This window comes from Stegostoma tigrinum, chromosome 30, assembly GCF_030684315.1.
Source record: "Stegostoma tigrinum isolate sSteTig4 chromosome 30, sSteTig4.hap1, whole genome shotgun sequence".
Classification (NCBI taxonomy): Eukaryota; Metazoa; Chordata; class Chondrichthyes; order Orectolobiformes; family Stegostomatidae; genus Stegostoma; species Stegostoma tigrinum.
In genome coordinates this window covers 23,751,804-23,768,774 of record NC_081383.1, presented here as the reverse complement: position 1 = coordinate 23,768,774, position 16,971 = coordinate 23,751,804, and the positions used below count along the sequence as shown (strand labels likewise).

At 37.6% G+C, this 16,971-nt stretch overlaps 1 protein-coding gene across 1 annotated transcript in view; it reads right to left on the bottom strand.

Moving 5' to 3' along the window:
- LOC125465651 (mucin-16-like) overlaps positions 1 to 15,942 on the bottom strand; it is a 61,000-nt gene extending 45,058 nt beyond the window's left edge. Inside the window, exons 1-23 of the mRNA XM_059638426.1 lie at positions 15,790 to 15,942; positions 15,622 to 15,689; positions 15,177 to 15,346; positions 13,626 to 13,759; positions 13,473 to 13,540; positions 13,007 to 13,176; positions 11,734 to 11,760; positions 11,176 to 11,297; positions 11,012 to 11,079; positions 10,545 to 10,714; positions 9,552 to 9,578; positions 8,980 to 9,113; positions 8,816 to 8,883; positions 8,350 to 8,519; positions 7,325 to 7,351; positions 6,757 to 6,890; positions 6,593 to 6,660; positions 6,128 to 6,297; positions 5,130 to 5,156; positions 1,907 to 2,028; positions 1,743 to 1,810; positions 1,276 to 1,445; positions 288 to 314 (exon numbers count right to left, since the gene is read on the bottom strand). Of these exons, the coding sequence (XP_059494409.1) occupies positions 288 to 314; positions 1,276 to 1,445; positions 1,743 to 1,810; positions 1,907 to 2,028; positions 5,130 to 5,156; positions 6,128 to 6,297; positions 6,593 to 6,660; positions 6,757 to 6,890; positions 7,325 to 7,351; positions 8,350 to 8,519; positions 8,816 to 8,883; positions 8,980 to 9,113; positions 9,552 to 9,578; positions 10,545 to 10,714; positions 11,012 to 11,079; positions 11,176 to 11,297; positions 11,734 to 11,760; positions 13,007 to 13,176; positions 13,473 to 13,540; positions 13,626 to 13,759; positions 15,177 to 15,346; positions 15,622 to 15,689; positions 15,790 to 15,942 (2,362 nt within the window). The remainder of the gene's footprint in view (positions 1 to 287; positions 315 to 1,275; positions 1,446 to 1,742; positions 1,811 to 1,906; positions 2,029 to 5,129; positions 5,157 to 6,127; positions 6,298 to 6,592; positions 6,661 to 6,756; positions 6,891 to 7,324; positions 7,352 to 8,349; positions 8,520 to 8,815; positions 8,884 to 8,979; positions 9,114 to 9,551; positions 9,579 to 10,544; positions 10,715 to 11,011; positions 11,080 to 11,175; positions 11,298 to 11,733; positions 11,761 to 13,006; positions 13,177 to 13,472; positions 13,541 to 13,625; positions 13,760 to 15,176; positions 15,347 to 15,621; positions 15,690 to 15,789) is intronic.
- Between the last annotated feature and the right edge of the window lie 1,029 nt (positions 15,943 to 16,971).

Genomic DNA, 16,971 nt, shown 5'->3' with positions numbered 1-16,971 from the left:
ATCAATCCAAATGTGATGCATTTATGTCAAGAAATATTTCAGGTATTCTTCTCGCACTTCACGTAAGCTAACCATGTCTGTCTAAGTGCTAAACATTGCAACACATTAACTTCAACCAACAGTTGTTTACGTATCACCGCAAGGTTAATTAGTATTAAACCCATGATAATCAGATGAAAATCCTGCTGCATCATTTATTAAATCACAATATATTCTTCACCAATATCAAAAGTTCAATTTGCAAAAGCAGGAAATATTTCCAAAGGAAATGGACCGTGTCTACTCACTGGTTACAAGACGTTCCTCATGGTAACCTGAAACAAAAGAAAATTGAGTTGTCACAAAAGTTTATGCTAATATGCCAAACGAAATTCACATGCAATCATTGAAGTAACACACTAAGATCAACCTATCTGATCAATGTCAAAGATTCCAAGAATAACTTTGGAATGGACGTAAGAACTGTCAGAAGTCAGTAACAAGCACTGAGGAATTTTTCAACATTTTGAGGGAGACTTTCAGTTATTCATTTTTGCAAGTATATTTAATTGCAATTCCACCACCACTTTTCCAGAGAAAAAATCAGCCAGCCGTGGCAGTAGCACATTTTTGATGCGTATCTATTGATGTGTGATAGTTCCTGCAATGTCTTCTATTTATCAAGTCTTTGGGAACAGTATTGCAAACATTATATCAAAACTGAAAACAAATTGAGGCCAGGGTGTATCATGCAAAACTATTCACTTACTTTGCTTGTGCAGATTCAAACAGGAGCTAAGAATTTAACATATTTTCCACAATGGTCTCTTATGCATTCTTTCTTGCAGTTTTACAAAGAAATGGAATAAGTGTCTGAGCCTCTTTTGAAAGAGTTCAAACCACTCCTACCCACGACTGCACAATTATGATTTTTTTTTCTGTTATTCGACAGATGGTAGAATCCAGTGAAATAAGAATTTATGCTACTGTCACATTGTCATACTAGCAACATATTACAGTGATTACTGGCTCAAACATAGAATCGGCATATATGCAATTTTTGGCTCACAGTGATATTGTGTAAATGGTATTATTTATCATCAAAAATATTGCACAGTCCACCATTGGCTCAGTCCTTCTCACCAAGTAATGAAGATTAGAATTGTAACTTCATGTGTGCTCCCTTCCATTGCAAGTGGTTCTTGGTATCATACATTAGAAAACTGTCCAGGTATTCATGAAAACGTAGCATTTTGTGAAACTAAGAGTTGAGCTGAATATTGATTGGAAAATTACCATTGACAAAGAGGCTGTCATTGTCCAATGTGTATGGCCCCAGGTTCGAAACATCCTTGGTCTTATTTTCAAACGCATGGTACACAAGCTCTCTATTGACATCCTGTATGGTGGAATCGTTTCTGAAGGAACATATTGCTGTCACTGTGCTGCTCTCACCATTGACCATGCTGCAAAACATCAAAAGAAGATTAGCATGAAAGACAAGAACTTCAATTGGATGTAAACACCACACCACCAACATAAGCATGATGAAGTCAGTGGATGACAAATTATACAGGTGAATCATTTGTCAGCAAAGCAAAGTTCCATGCAATAAATATTTCTCTGCACATCCATTCTTTGTAAAAACAATGGCTTCTTCTTTCTAGATGTCTGGTAATTAAGCATTCACTGCAATGTTCTGAGAGCAAGACTCAGCTGCAAACTTATTGGAAACATTACATAGAAATTGCAATTTTACTGACCTGAAAGAATGAAATCTGCAACCTGAGAAAGTAGCATTTGTGCTCCTGTTTTTGTAAAGGTCATTGAGCTGTGGAGAAAGAAGACGAACATATTTTAAGTACAGAACCAAAAGAAATTTGGAACGACAATTTCTCCTTCCGACAGATTTGTAGACTTATCTCACCTCATTTGCAATCATCCTTGCCTGAGTGGATGAGTTTGATTCAATGTCTTGGAATGATGGACTGCTTATAATAAATGTCACATTGTAGTCTGTAAATTTTGGTTTCACTGTTGAAATTACAGCTGTGGAAACACAGGAAAACAGTTTACCCTCCATGAAGAAACAAACTGAGAATGTGTTGAAAGAACAAGAGCCGATTCCTGAAATTGTGGTCAGATTTATCAGGAGTAACAAGACATTCCATGTAGTTTCAATTCAACAAATAATTATTGTTCAATCCAAAGTTATTGCATTAACAACAAGAAAGATGTCAAACATTCTCCTTGAATTCATTGAAGCTAACCAGCTACCTCAAAGGATAGCAAAGATGATTCTCGATAGGAGTGAGAGAGACAGGGTAGTTGTCATGGGGGACTTCAACTTTCCAAATATTGACTGGGAACACTATAGTTCGAGTGCTATAGATGGGTCAGTTTTGTCCAGAGTGTGCAGGAGGGCTTCCTGACACAGTATGTAGATAGGCCAACAAGGGGCGAAGCCACATTAGATTTGGTACTGGGTAATGAGCCCGGCGATGTGTTAGATTTGGAAGTAGGTGAGCACTTTGGTGATAGCGATCACAATTCTGTTATCAGAGATAATGGGAACTGCAGATGCTGGAGAATTCCAAGATAATAAAATGTGAGGCTGGATGAACACAGCAGGCCAAGCAGCATCTCAGGAGCTCCTGAGATGCTGCTTGGCCTGCTGTGTTCATCCAGCCTCACATTTTATTATCTCACAATTCTGTTATGTTTACTTTAGTGATGGAAAGGGATAGGTGTATACCACTGGGCAACAGTTATAGCTGGGAGAAAGGCAATTACGATGAGATTAGGCAAGATTTAGGGTGCATAGGATGGGGAAGGAAACTGCAGAGGATGGGCACATTAGAAATGTGGAGCTTATTCAAGGAAAAGCTCCTGTGTGTCCTAGATAAATATGTACCTGTCAGGCAGGGAGGAAGCTGTAGAGTGCGGGAGCCGTGGTTTATGAAGGAGGTGGAATCTCTGGTCAAGAGGAAGAAGAAGGCTTATGTTAGGATGAGATGTGAAGGCTCAGTTAGGGCACTTGAGGGCTACGAGGTAGCCAGGAAAGACCTAAAGAGAGAGCTCAGAAGAGCCAGGAGGAGACATGAGAAGTTGTTGGCGGATAGGATCAGGGTAAAACCTAAGGCTTTCTATCAGTATTTAAGGAATAAAAGAATGACGAAAGTAAGATTAGGCCCAATCAAGGATAGTAGTGGTAAGTTGAGTGTGGAGTCAGATAAGATAGGGGAAGCGCTAAATGAATATTTTTCAACAGTATTCACTCTGGAAAATGAAAATGTTGTCGAGGAGAATACTGAGATACAGGTTATTAGAATGGGTGGGATTGAGGTTCACAAAGAAGAAGTATTAGAAATTCTACAGAGGGTGAAGATAGATAAGTCCCCTGGGCCGGATGGGACTTATCCTAGGATCCTCTGGGAAGCCAGGGAGGAGATTGCTGAGCCTTTAGCATTGATCTTTAACGCGTCATTGTCTACAGGAATCATGCCAGACGACTGGAGGATAGCGCATGTGGTTCCCCTGTTCAAGAAGGGGAGTAGAGACAATCCTGGTAATTATAGCCCAGTGAGCCTTCCCTCAGCTGTCGGTAAAGTGTTGGAAAAGGTTATAAGAGATAGGATTTATAATCATCTAGAAAAGAATAAATTGATTAGGGATAGTCAGCACGGTTTGTGAAGGGAAGGTCGTGCATCACAAACTTTATTGAGTTCTTTGAGAAGGTGACCAAACAGGTAGATGAGAGTAAACCGGTTGATGTGGTGTATATGGATTTCAGCAAGGCGTTCGATAAGGGTCCCCACAATAGGCTATTGTACAAAATGCGGAGGAATGGGATTGTGGGAGATATAGCAATTTGGATCGGAAATTGGCTTGCTGAAAGAAGACAGAGGGTGGTAGTTGATGGGAAATGTTCATCCTGGAGACCAGTTACTAGTGGTGTACCGCAAGATTTGGTGTTGGGTCCACTGCTGTTTGTCATTTTTATAAATGACCTGGATGAGGGCGTAGAAGGATGGGTTAGTAAATTTGCAGACGACACTAAGGTTGGTGGAGTTATGGAAAGTGACGAAGGATGCTGTAGGTTGCAGAGAGACATAGATAAGCTGCAGAGCTGGGCTGAGAGGTGGCAAATGGAGTTTAATGCAGACAAGTGTGAGGTGATGCACTTTGGTAGGAGTAACCAGAAGGCAAAGTACAGGGCTAATGGTAAGATTCTTAGTAGTGTAGATGAGCAGAGAGATCTCGATGTCCATGTACACAGATCCTTGAGAGTTGCCACCCAGGTTGACAGGGCTGTTAAGAAGGCATACAGTGTTTTAGCTTTTATTAATAGAGGGACCGAGTTCCGGAACCAAGAGGTTATGCTGCAGCTGTACAAAACTCTGGTGCAGCCGCACTTGGAGTACTGTGTACAGTTCTGGTCACTGCATTATAAGAAGGATGGGGAAGCTTTGGAAAGGGTGCAGAGGAGATTTACTAGGATGTTGCCTGGTATGGAGGGAAGGTCTTACGAGGAAAGGCTGAGGGACTTGAGGCTGTTTTCGTTAGAGAGAAGAAGGTTGAGAGGTGACTTAATTGAAACATATAAAATAATCAGAGGGTTAGATAGGGTGGTTAGGGAGAGCCTTCTTCCTAGGATGGTGACAGCGAGCACGAGGGGGCATAGCTTTAAATTGAGGGGTGAAAGATATAGGACAGATGTCAGAGATAGTTTCTTTACTCAGAGAGTAGTAAGGGAATGGAACGCTTTTCCTGCAATGGTGGTAGATTCGCCAACTTTAGGTACATTTAAGTCATCATTGGATAAGCATATGGATGTACATGGAATAGTGTAGGTTAGATGGGCTTGAGATCAGTATGACAGGTCGGCACAACATCGAGGGCCGAAGGGCCTGTACTGTGCTGTAATGTTCTATGTTCTATGTTCATCAGCACTGTCAATTCCAACATGCAAACCACAACTGATAGTAGTTTCACTACTCATCTAAATGTTAATCAGTATTAAACTCAAGATGATCTGATGATACTACTAATGAATCATTCATTGAAAGACAACATAACCTTAGCCAGAAATGAGTTATATTTGCATGAGCAGACAGTATTCCTGAAAAAAATGAGAAGTTTCTACTCACTGGTGACAAGACGTGTCTCATGGTAACCTGGAACAAAAAGAACATCGAGCTGTTACACAAGGTTATCACAATGTTCCTCACTAAATAATTATGCAATAACTGAGATAACACACCAAGAGCAACCAATTTGAGCAATGTCAAAGATTCGAAGAGTAGCTTTAAGAAGAATGTAAGAACTGTCAGTTGTCAATTACTTCCAGCGAGGAATTTTTAGATATTTTGATGAAAATTTTTATTTGAACAGTGTTGGAGCATATTTGCAATTCTGCCATTGCTTTGACAGCAGTCGAATGAGTTGGCCATATCATTTGTATGTTGTTGACATGTAATTATTGATGTGTATTGATTCTTACTATCTCTGGTCTGAAATGTGCAATAAACTATCTCATGGAATTGTTAATATATTGTTGCAAATATTACAGCAAACTTAAAAACAAGTTGTGGGTAGGTTTTATCATGCAGAAATTTTCATTTGTTTTGTGTGTGCAAACATAAAAAAAAAATCAAACTAAGAATATATTATATTTCTGACGATGGTCTCCTTTGCCTTCACTTTTCAATGGTAGAAAGAAATTGATAAATTGCCTTAGCCTCTTTAGAAAGAGTTCAAAAAATGTCTAAACACAGTTAATGAAATATGATTTATTCCGTGCTGCAACCGATGGTACAATCCAGTGCAATAAGAACTCGCACAGCTGTCATTTTGACATATTAATAAGAGAATACAGAGAATCTTGCCTCAATCACACAATCTGCATGAATGCAATTTCTGACTCACTGAGGATTGTATAAATGCTATTCATTGTCAGAAATAAAATTGCAAGCTCCACCACAGACTCCATCTTTCAAAACCAACTGATGGTGGAGGATTTAAACTGTGGCTTAGTATATGTTGCCGCCCATTTTAAGTGGTAGAATGCGTTAGAACACCAACTCGTTATTCATCCAGACATAATATGCTTACAGAGAGATAAGCTGAACACTGACTGGATAATTACCATTCACATAGAGGCTGTCATTATCCAATGTGTGTGGCCCCAACTTCGAAACATCCTTGGTCTTATTTTCAAACACATGATACACAAATACTCGATCAATGTCCTGAATGGTAGAATCATTTCTGAAGGAACATATTGCTGTCACTGCACTGCTGTCACCAGCGACCATGCTGCAAAACATTGAAAGAAGTTTAGCATCAAAGGCAGGATTTTTGATCCAATGTATTCACCAAATCACCAAGAAAAGCATGACGACTTCATTGGTGGATATTGTTTATAGGCAAATCATTTGTCAGCAATGCAAAGCTGTGTGCAATGAACATGTCTCTGCACATCAGTTCCTTGCAACAACAATATGTTCTTCTTTCTGGATGCCTGTGAATTTTGCATTAGATCAATGTTCTGAGTGCAAAACTCAAGTGTATAGTAATTCTAAATAATATGTATGAATAAAATATTTCTGACCTGAATGAATGAAATCTGCAACTGGAAAACGTAGTATTTATGTTGCTGTTTTTGAACAAGTCATTGAGCTACAGGAAAAGAAAACAACCATACTTTAGGAAGGGAAACAAAAGAAATTTGGAAATAAAATTTCCCCTTCGATTCGATTTGTGGAATAATCTCACCTCATTTACAATCATGCTTGTCTGATTAGAAGAGTTTGATTCAATGTCTTGGAGTGATGGACTGCTTATAATAAATGTCACATTGTAGTCAGTAAGTTTTGGTTTCACTGTTGGAGTTATAAGAGGAATTACAGCTGTGGAAGTAGAGGAAAACAGTTTATCTCACACGAAGAAACAAACTGAAAATGGGTTGAAAGAACAAGAGCCTATTGCTGAAATAATGGCCAGACTTATCAGGAGCAATGAGGCATCCCATGAATATTGATTTCAACAATGAATTATTATTCAATATAAATGTACTGCATTAATGACAAGAACGATGCCAAGCATTCTCTTTGAATTCATGTAATCTGACCAGCTACCACAAAAGTGCTGATAATTCCAACACGCTAAATTCAAACAATAGTTGTTTATGTATTGATCTATAAGTTAACCAGTAGGCAGTCCAAGATTATTTGGATACCATGAATGAATCACTCATTGAATCACAATGTAATCTTGGCAAAATGGAGATCAATGTGGGCAAACAGACAATATTCCTAAAAAATTGAAAGAAGTTTCTACTCACTGGTTAGTAGACGTGTGTCGTGGTAATCTAGAACAAAAAGAATTTTGCATTGTTAAGCAAGTTCTTCACTTGTCTCACAAAATAAATGTGCAAACAATGATGTATGATGTAAACAGCAGACAATGTGCACAATGCCTAGTGTCCAAGAATCCCATTTGGATGAATGTGTGACAGTCAATGTAAATAACATCCAGAGAGGAATTCGCAGACATTTTTGTGAAAGCTTTGATTTGCACAATGTTGGGACCACATTTAGTTTCAAGATCCACACCACATTGACAAATGTCAAATGAGTCAAACTTCTATCTGGCAGATTGTTGATACAAATTTATTAATCTGTAGTGTCTACTGCTATCTCCTGCTTGAATTGTGCAATAAGTGATATCATGGCTTTAGAAAAAGCTCCTGTAAATATTACAGCAAATTCAAATGAATATGAGCACAGAATGTAATGGTCAAATTTCTTCACTTATTTTGAGTGTGCAGCCATTGAAAGATAGCACCAACCTCAATCAGGAACTGACTGAGAATTTAATACATTTTTTGCAGTGGTCTCTTTTGTCTTCTTCCTTTCCAGAATTCAAGAAAATGGAATAAGTTGTCTGAGCCTCTTTTGAAAGAGTGCAAAAATTTCCAAACTCAATTAGACAGTTATGATTTTTGTCTAGGTTGCAAATCATAGTATAATCCAATATTATCTGAATTTTAACTGCTGACAGTTTGTCATGATATTAACACAATACATCAAATCTTGGCACAATCACACAATCTGCATGAATGCAATTGTGGAAATAGAGACGTATTGTGCAAATGATATTCATTGATAACAAAAATTGTTCTGTCAACCATAGTTGCTGTCCTTCTGACCAACTAACAGTGGAAGATGTAGATTTTGCCTTTGCAAATGTTCCCCGCCATTGCAAGTGGTGCATCGTGCAATGCCTTAGAATACTGTCGAGGTGCTCTTCAAATCATAGCATGTGTGACAAACAAAGAGTTAACATACATATTTCCTGGATAATTACCATTCACATAGAGGCTGTCATTGTCCAATGTGTATGGCCCGAGCCTCAAAACATCCTTAGTCTTATTTTCAAACACATGGTACACAAGCTGCAGATCAACATCCTGAATGGCAGAATCGTTTTTAAAGTAACATATTGCTGTCACTAAGCTGCTGTCACCATGGGCCATGCTGCAAAAATCAAAAGAAGATTAGCAAGAAAAGGTGGGAAATTTGATCCGATGTAGTCGCCAAATCAACAATGTAAACATGGTGATTGCAATCGTGGGAAATTTTATAGGGAAATAATTTGGTAGCAATGTAAAGCTCCACATAATGGACATTTCTCTGTACATCCATTCTTTGAAATAACAATGACATATTCCTTCTGGATATTTCTTAAGTAAGCATTAATTGCAATGTTCTGCGAACAAGACTCAGGTACTAGATTACTGTAAAGTTTAGGTAAAAATTGTAATACTACTGACCGAAGTGAATGAAATTTGCAACTGGAGAATGTGGCATTTATACTGCTGTTTTGGAAAAGATCATTGAGCTACAGGGAAAAAAGACAAACATGTTTCAGTTATAGAACCAAAAAAAACTTGGATATACAAATTCCCCTTCAAATAGATTTGTAGAATTATCTCACCTCATTTGCAATCATGCTTGTCTGATTGGAAGAGTTTGATTCAATGTCTTGGAATGATGGATTATTTATAATAAATGTCACATTGTAGTCAGTAAGTTCTGGTTCCACTGTTGGAGTTCCAAGCGGAATTACAGCTGTGGAAAAAGATGAGAACAGTGTATTTCACACAAAGAAACAAACTGAAAATGTGTTGAAAGAAAAAGAGCCTATTGCTGAAATACTGGCCAGATTTATCAGGGACAATGGGAGATCCCAAGAAAAATTGATTTCAACGATTAATTATTAATCAATCCAAATGTGATGCATTTATGACAAGAAAAATTTCAGGTATTCTTCTCGCACTTCACGTAAGCTAACCATGTCTGTCTAAGTGCTAAACATTGCAACACATTAACTTCAACCAACAGTTGTTAACATATCACCGCAAGGTTAATTAGTATTAAACCCATGACAATCAGATGAAAATCCTGCTAAATCATTCATTAAATCACAATATATTCTTCACCAATATCAAAAGTTCAATTTACAAAAGCAGGAAATATTTCCAAAGAAAATGGACCGTGTCTACTCACTGGCTACAAGACGTTCCTCATGGTAACCTGAAACAAAAGAAAATTGAGTTGTCACAAAAGTTTATGCTAATGTGCCAAACGAAATTCACGTGCAATCATTGAAGTAACACACTAAGATCAACCTATCTGATCAATGTCAAAGATTCCAAGAATAATTTTGGAATGAACGTAAGAACTATCAGAAGTCAGTAACAAGCACTGAGGAATTTTTCAACATTTTGAGGGAGACTTTCAGTTATTCAGTTTTGCAAGTATATTTAATTGCAATTCCACCACCACTTTTCCAGAGAAAAAATCAGCCAGCCATGGCAGTAGCACATTTTTGATGCGTATCTATTGATGTGTAATAGTTCCTGCAATGTCTTCTATTTATCAAGTCTTTGGGAACAGTATTGCAAACATTATATCAAAACTGAAAACAAATTGAGGCCAGGGTGTATCATGCAAAACTATTCACTTACTTTGCTTGTGCAGATTCAAACAGGAGCTAAGAATTTAACATATTTTCCACAATGGTCTCTTATGCATTCTTTCTTGCAGTTTTACAAAGAAATGGAGTAAGTGTCTGAGCCTCTTTTGAAAGAGTTCAAACCACTCCTACCCACGACTGCACAGTTATGATTTTTTTTTCTGTTATTCGACAGATGGTAGAATCCAGTGTAATAAGAATTTATGCTGCTGTCACATTATCATACTATCAACACATTACAGTGATTACTGGCTAAAACATAGAATCTGCACAAATGCAATTTTTGGCTCACAGTGATATTGTGTAAATGGTATTATTTGTCATCAAAAATATTGCACAGTCCCCCATCGGCTCAGTCCTTCTCACCAACTAATGGTGGAAGATTAGAATTGTAACTTCATGTGTGCTCCCTTCCATTGCAAGTGGTTCTTGGTATCATACATTAGAAAACTGTCCAGGTATTCATGAAAACATAGCATTTTTGAGAAACTAAGAGTGGAGCTGAGTATTGACTGGATGACTACCATTGACAAAGAGGCTGTCATTGTACAATGTGTATGGCCCCAGGTTCGAAACATCCTTGGTCTTATTTTCAAACGCATGGTACACAAGCTCTCTATCAACGTCCTGTATGCTGGAATTGTTTCTGAAGGAACATATTGCTGTCACTGTGCTGCTCTCACCATTGACCATGCTGCAAAACATCAAAAGAATGTTAGCATGAAAGATAAGAACTTCAATTGGATGTAAACACCACACCACCAACATAAACATGATGAAGTCAATGGAGGACAAATTATACAGGTGAATCATTTGTCAGCAAAGCAAAGTTCCATGCAATAAATATTTCTCTGCACATCCATTCTTTGCAATAACAATGGCTTCTTCTTTCTGATTGTCTTTTAATTAAGCATTCACTGCAATGTTCTGAGAGCAAGACTCAGCTGCAAACTGACTGTAAATATTACAGACAAATTGCAATATTGCTGACCTGAATGAATGAAATCTGCAACTGGAGAATGTTGCATTTATGCTGCAGTTTTTGAAAAGGTCATTGAGCTGTGGGGAAAGAAGACAAACATATCTTAAGTACAGAAACAAAAGAAATTTGGAACTACAATTTCCAATTCAAATAGATTTGTAGACTTATCTCACCTCATTTGCAATCATCCTTGCCTGAGTGGATGAGTTTGATTCAATGTCTTGGAATGATGGACTGCTTATAATAAATGTCACATTATAGTCTGTAAATTTTGGTTTCACTGTTGGAATTACAGCTGTGGAAACACAGGAAAACAGTTTACCCTCCATGAAGAAACAAACTGAGAATGTGTTGAAAGAACAAGAGCCGATTCCTGAAATTGTGGTCAGATTTATCAGGAGTAACAAGACATTTCATGTAGTTTCAATTCAACAAATAATTATTGTTCAATCCAAAGTTATTGTATTAACAACAAGAAAGATGTCAAGCATTCTCCTTGAATTCATTGAAGCTAACCAGCTATCTCACCAGTACTGTCAATTCCAACATGCAAACCTCAACTGATATTAGTTTCACTACTCATCTAAATGTTAATCAGTATTAAACTCAAGATGATTTGATGATACTACTAATGAATCATTCATTGAAAGACAACATAACCTTAGCCAGAAATGAGTTATATTTGCATGAGCAGACAGTATTCCTGAAAAAAATGAGAAGTTTCTACTCACTGGTGACAAGACGTGTCTCATGGTAACCTGGAACAAAAAGAACATCGAGCTGTTACACAAGGTTATCACAATGTTCCTCACTAAATAATTATGCAATAACTGAGATAACACACCAAGAGCAACCAATTTGAGCAATGTCAAAGATTTGAAGAGTAGCTTTAAGATGAATGTAAGAACTGTCAGTTGTCAATTACTTCCAGCGAGGAATTTTTAGATATTTTGATGAAGATTTTTATTTGAACAGTGTTGGAGCATATTTGCAATTCTGCCATTGCTTTGACAGCAGTCGAATGAGTTGGCCATATCATTTGTATGTTGTTGACATGTAATTATTGATGTGTATTGATTCTTACTATCTCTGGTCTGAAATGTACAATAAACTATCTCATGGACGTCTTAAAATATTGCTGGAAATATTACAGCAAACGTAAAAACAAGTTGTGGGCAGGGTTTATGATGCAGAAATTTTCATTTGTTTTGTGTGTGCAAACATCAGAAAAAATGACAGAATCAAACTAAGGATAAATTATATTTCTGACAATGGTCTCTTTTGCCTTCATTTTTCAATGGTAGAAAGAAATGGATAAATTGCCTTAGCCTCTTTAGAAAGAGTTCAAAAAATGTCTAACCACAGTTAATGAAATATGATTTATTCCGTGCTGCAACCGCTGGTACAATCCAGTGCAATAAGAACTCATGCAGCTGTCATTTTGACATATTAATAAGAGAATACAGAGAATCTTGCCTCAATCACACAATCTGCATGAATGCAATTTCTGACTCACTGAGGATTGTATAAATGCTATTCATTGTCAGAAATAAAATTGCAAACTCCACCACAGGCTCCATCTTTCAAAACCAACTCGTGGAGGATTTGAGTTGTGTCATTGTATATGCTGCCCCCATTTTAAGTGGTAGAATGCATTAGAACACCAACCCGTTATTCATCAATACATGACATGCATGACATGCAAAAAGATATGCTGAATACCGAGATACCAAGGTGTAGAGCTGGATGAACACAGCAGGCCAAGCAGCATCAGAGAAGCAAGAATTCTGATGTTTCAGGCCTAGACCCTTCTTCTTAAAATCTTCTGGAGAAAATCTTCAGAAGCTTTTCTGAAGAAGGGTCTAGGCCCGAATCGTCAGCCTTCCTGCTCCTCTGATACTGCTTGGCCTGCTGTGCTCATCCTGCTCTATATCTTGTCGTCTCAGATTCTCCAGCATCTGCAGTTCCTATTATCTCTAAGCTGAATACTGACTGGATAATTACCATTCACATAGAGGCTGTCATTATCCAGTGTGTATGGACCCAACCTCGAAACATTCTTGGTCTTATTTTCAAACACATGATACACAAATACTCTGTCGATGTCCTGAATGTTAGATTCATTTCTGAAGGAACATATTGCTGCCACTGCACTGCTGTCACCAGCGACCATGCTGCAAAACATTGAAAGAGGATTAGCTTCAAGGGCAAGATTTTTGATCCAATGTAGTCACCGAATCTCCAAGAAAAGCGTGATGACTTCATTGGTGGTCATTTTTTCTAGGCAAACCATTTGTCAGCAATGCAAAGTTCTGTGCAATGAACATTTCTCTGCACATCCATTCCTTGTAACAGCAATATGTTCTTCTTTCTGGATGCCTGTGAATTTTGCATTAGGTCAATGGGTTGAGTGCAAGACTCAAGTGCCAGGTCATTCTAAATATTATGCATGAATTGCAATATTACTGACCTGAATGAATGAAATCTGCAACTGGAAAATGTAGCATTTATTTTGCTGTTTTCGAACAAGTCACTGAGCTACAGGAAACAAAAACAAACATACTTTAGGAAGTGAAGCAGAAGAAATTTGGAAATAAAATTTCCCTTTTGATTAGATTTATACCTCATTTTCAATCATGCTTGTCTGATTGGAAGAATTTGATTCAATGTCTTGGAATGATGGACTGCTTATAATAAATGTCACATTGTAGTCAGTAAGTTTTGGTTCCACTGTTGGAGTTACAAGTGGAATTGGAGCTGTGGGAACAAGAGGAAAACGTTTATGCCACATAATAAAACAAACTGAGAATGGTTTGAAAGAACAAGGGAGCCAATTACTTAAATAGTGGCCAGAATTATCAGCAGAATTGGGCGATCCCATGAAAATTGATTTCAACAATTAATTATTATTCATTCTGAATCTTCACCATTAGGCATGAAAAATATCAGGCACTCTTTTTGAATTTCCTGCCAGCTACCTCATCATTGCTGACAATTGCAACATGTTAACTTCAACCAATAATCATTTACATCTAAAAGTTAATCGGTATTTAGCCCATGATATTCTGATGATGCTACTAATGAATTATTACTTAAATCGCACCACAAGCTTTCAAAATTAAACATGAATTTGCACAAGACTACAGTCTTCCCCATCAAAATGAAATGTGTCTACTCACTGATTACAAGTCGTGCTTCATGGTAATCTAGAGCAAAAATAAGATCAAGCTGTATCACAAAGTTGGCACAATGTGTCACACTAATTAAGCGCACAATAAATAATTTAACACTTTAATACCAGACAATCTGATCAATGCACAGTCTCCAAGAACACCTTTACTATGATTGTAAGAACTGTCAATATAAATAGTATCCAGTGAGGAAGTTATATACATCTTTTGTAGATACTACCAGTTGTCAGGTGTTGGGACCATATTTCAGACCAGCGCCCTTGTTTACAAATGTCAAATGAGCCAAACGTTTAACTGGCATTTTGCTGATATGTAATTATTGATCGGAATTGTTTCCTGCTATCTCTGCACTGAAATGTGCAATCAACTATATCATGGCTTTGAGATGGTACTACTGCAAATATTACAGCAAATTCAAAAACAAATTGAGGACCTGAGTGTATCATGCAAAAATCTTCATTTATTTTGTGTGTACAGACATCAAAACATTGCGCCTAGCTCAGTAGGAACTGGCTGAATTTTCAATACATTTTTTGCAACGGTCTGGTTTGCCTTCTTTCTTGCAAGGATGCAAAGAAATGACGTAAATTACCTGAGGCTTATTTGAAAGAGTTCAAAAATATTTAAACTCAATTGGCATGCAACAGATTGTGTAATCCAGTGTAATAAGAATCTATGCTGCGGTCATATTTTCATATTATTAACACAATACACAAACTCACAATTTGCTTGAATGCAACCTTTAGCTCAGTGGGATATTATGTGAATGGTATTCATTGTCTTGCAAAAAAAATCCACTCTCCACCATAGACTGTATCCTTCTGAATAACTAACAGTGTAGGATTGGCTTGAGACATTGCGTGTATTCCCTTACATTTCAAGTGGTGCCTGGTATAATGCCTTACAACACTGTCTAGGTATTCATCAAAACATAGCACACGTAAGAAACAAAGAGTTAAGCTGAATATTGACTGGATAACTACCATTTACATAGAGGCTGTCACTGTCCAACATGTACGGTCCCAACATCGAAACATCTTTGGTCTTATTTTCAAACACATGATATACAAGCTCTCTATTGACATCCTGAATGGTAGAATCATTTTTGAAGAAGCATCTCACTGTCACTGTGCTGCTGTCACCATCGACCATGCTGTAAGAAAATTGTAAGAAGATTTGTGTGTAATATAGTCATCACAATCACTATGACAAGTATGATGGCTTCAGTTGTGGACAATTTCGAGAGAGGAGATCATTTGTCAAAAAAGCGAGGGGAATCTGCTGTGAATATTTCTCTGCACGTGCAAACTTATAATAACAATAAAATCTTCCTTTCAGTATCAGGTAATTTTGGATTAACTGCTATGTTCTGAAAGCAAGGCTCTGCAAGATCACTAAATATTGTGTATACATTGCAATATTTCTTACCTGAATGAACGAAATCTGCAGCTCGAGAACATAGCATTTATGCTGCTGTTTTTGAACAAATCATTGAGCTACAGGGGTGCAAATAAACAAAAATTCTTTAGGCAGGGAGAAAAAAAGAAATGTGGACCTTAAATTTCTCCTTAAAATAGGTTTGTAGAATTATCTCACCTCATTTGCAATCATGCTTGTCTGATTAGAAGAATTTGATTCAATGTCTTGGAATGTTGGACGATTTATTATAAATGTTACATTGTAGTCAATAACATTTGGCTCCTTTGTTGCAGTTACAGGTGGAACAGCAGCTGTGGAAAAAGTGGACATCAGTTTATTCTGCACAAAGGAACAATTTCAGAACTTTTTACATGAAGGATGGTCCACTGCCACAAATCAGGTCAGATTCACCAGCAACAATGGGAGATCTTGCTTATGACAATGAAGACGCTAGGCATACTTCCCATGTTTCTTGAAAACTAATCAAATAACTACAACTCAACACATTCACTTCAAACATTAGTAGTTTACATGCTCATGTAATTGTTAATCACTTTTCAGACCAAAATAATCTGATGAAACTACAAGTGAATTATTCTTTAAATCACAACAACATGTTCACCAGAAGGTTAATAAAAGGACATGGGGCGGCATGGTACTGCAGCCTCATAGCGCCAAGGACGCAGGGTTCGATTCCACCTTCGGGCAACTGTCTGTGTGGAGTTTGCACATTCTCCCTGTGTCTGCATGGGTTTTCTCCGGGTTTCCTCCCATAGTCCAAAGATGTGCAGGCTAGGTGAATCGGCCATGCTAAATTGCCCGTAGTGTTTGGGGTGTGTGGGTTATAGGGGGATGGGTCTGGGTGGGATGCTCCGAGGGGCGGTGTGGCCTTGTTGGGCCGAAGGGCCCGTCTTCACACTAGGGAATCTAATCTAATCTAATCTAATATATTTGCATAAACACAACGCATTTCCTAAGAATTTGCAACAGATCAATACTCACTGGTTACAAGACGTGCCACATGGTAATCTAGAAACAAAAGAAGATCAAGTTGTCACACAAAGTTGTCATTATGTGTCTCAATAAATAAACATGCAATAATTGAACTGACACATCAATCGCAACTAACCTAGTCAATGTTAAAGTCTCCAAGAATAGTTTCAACATCAATGTAAGAACTGTCCAATGTCAATTACACCCAGTGAAGAATCTTTAGATATTTTTATGGAGACATTTATTTGAACAACATTGGGAACACTTTGGCGATTCCGCCATCTCTTTGACAGCAGTCAAAAGAGCTGGCCATTTCATTAGCATGTTGACGATTTGTGATTATTGATGTGTAATGGTTCCTGCTAT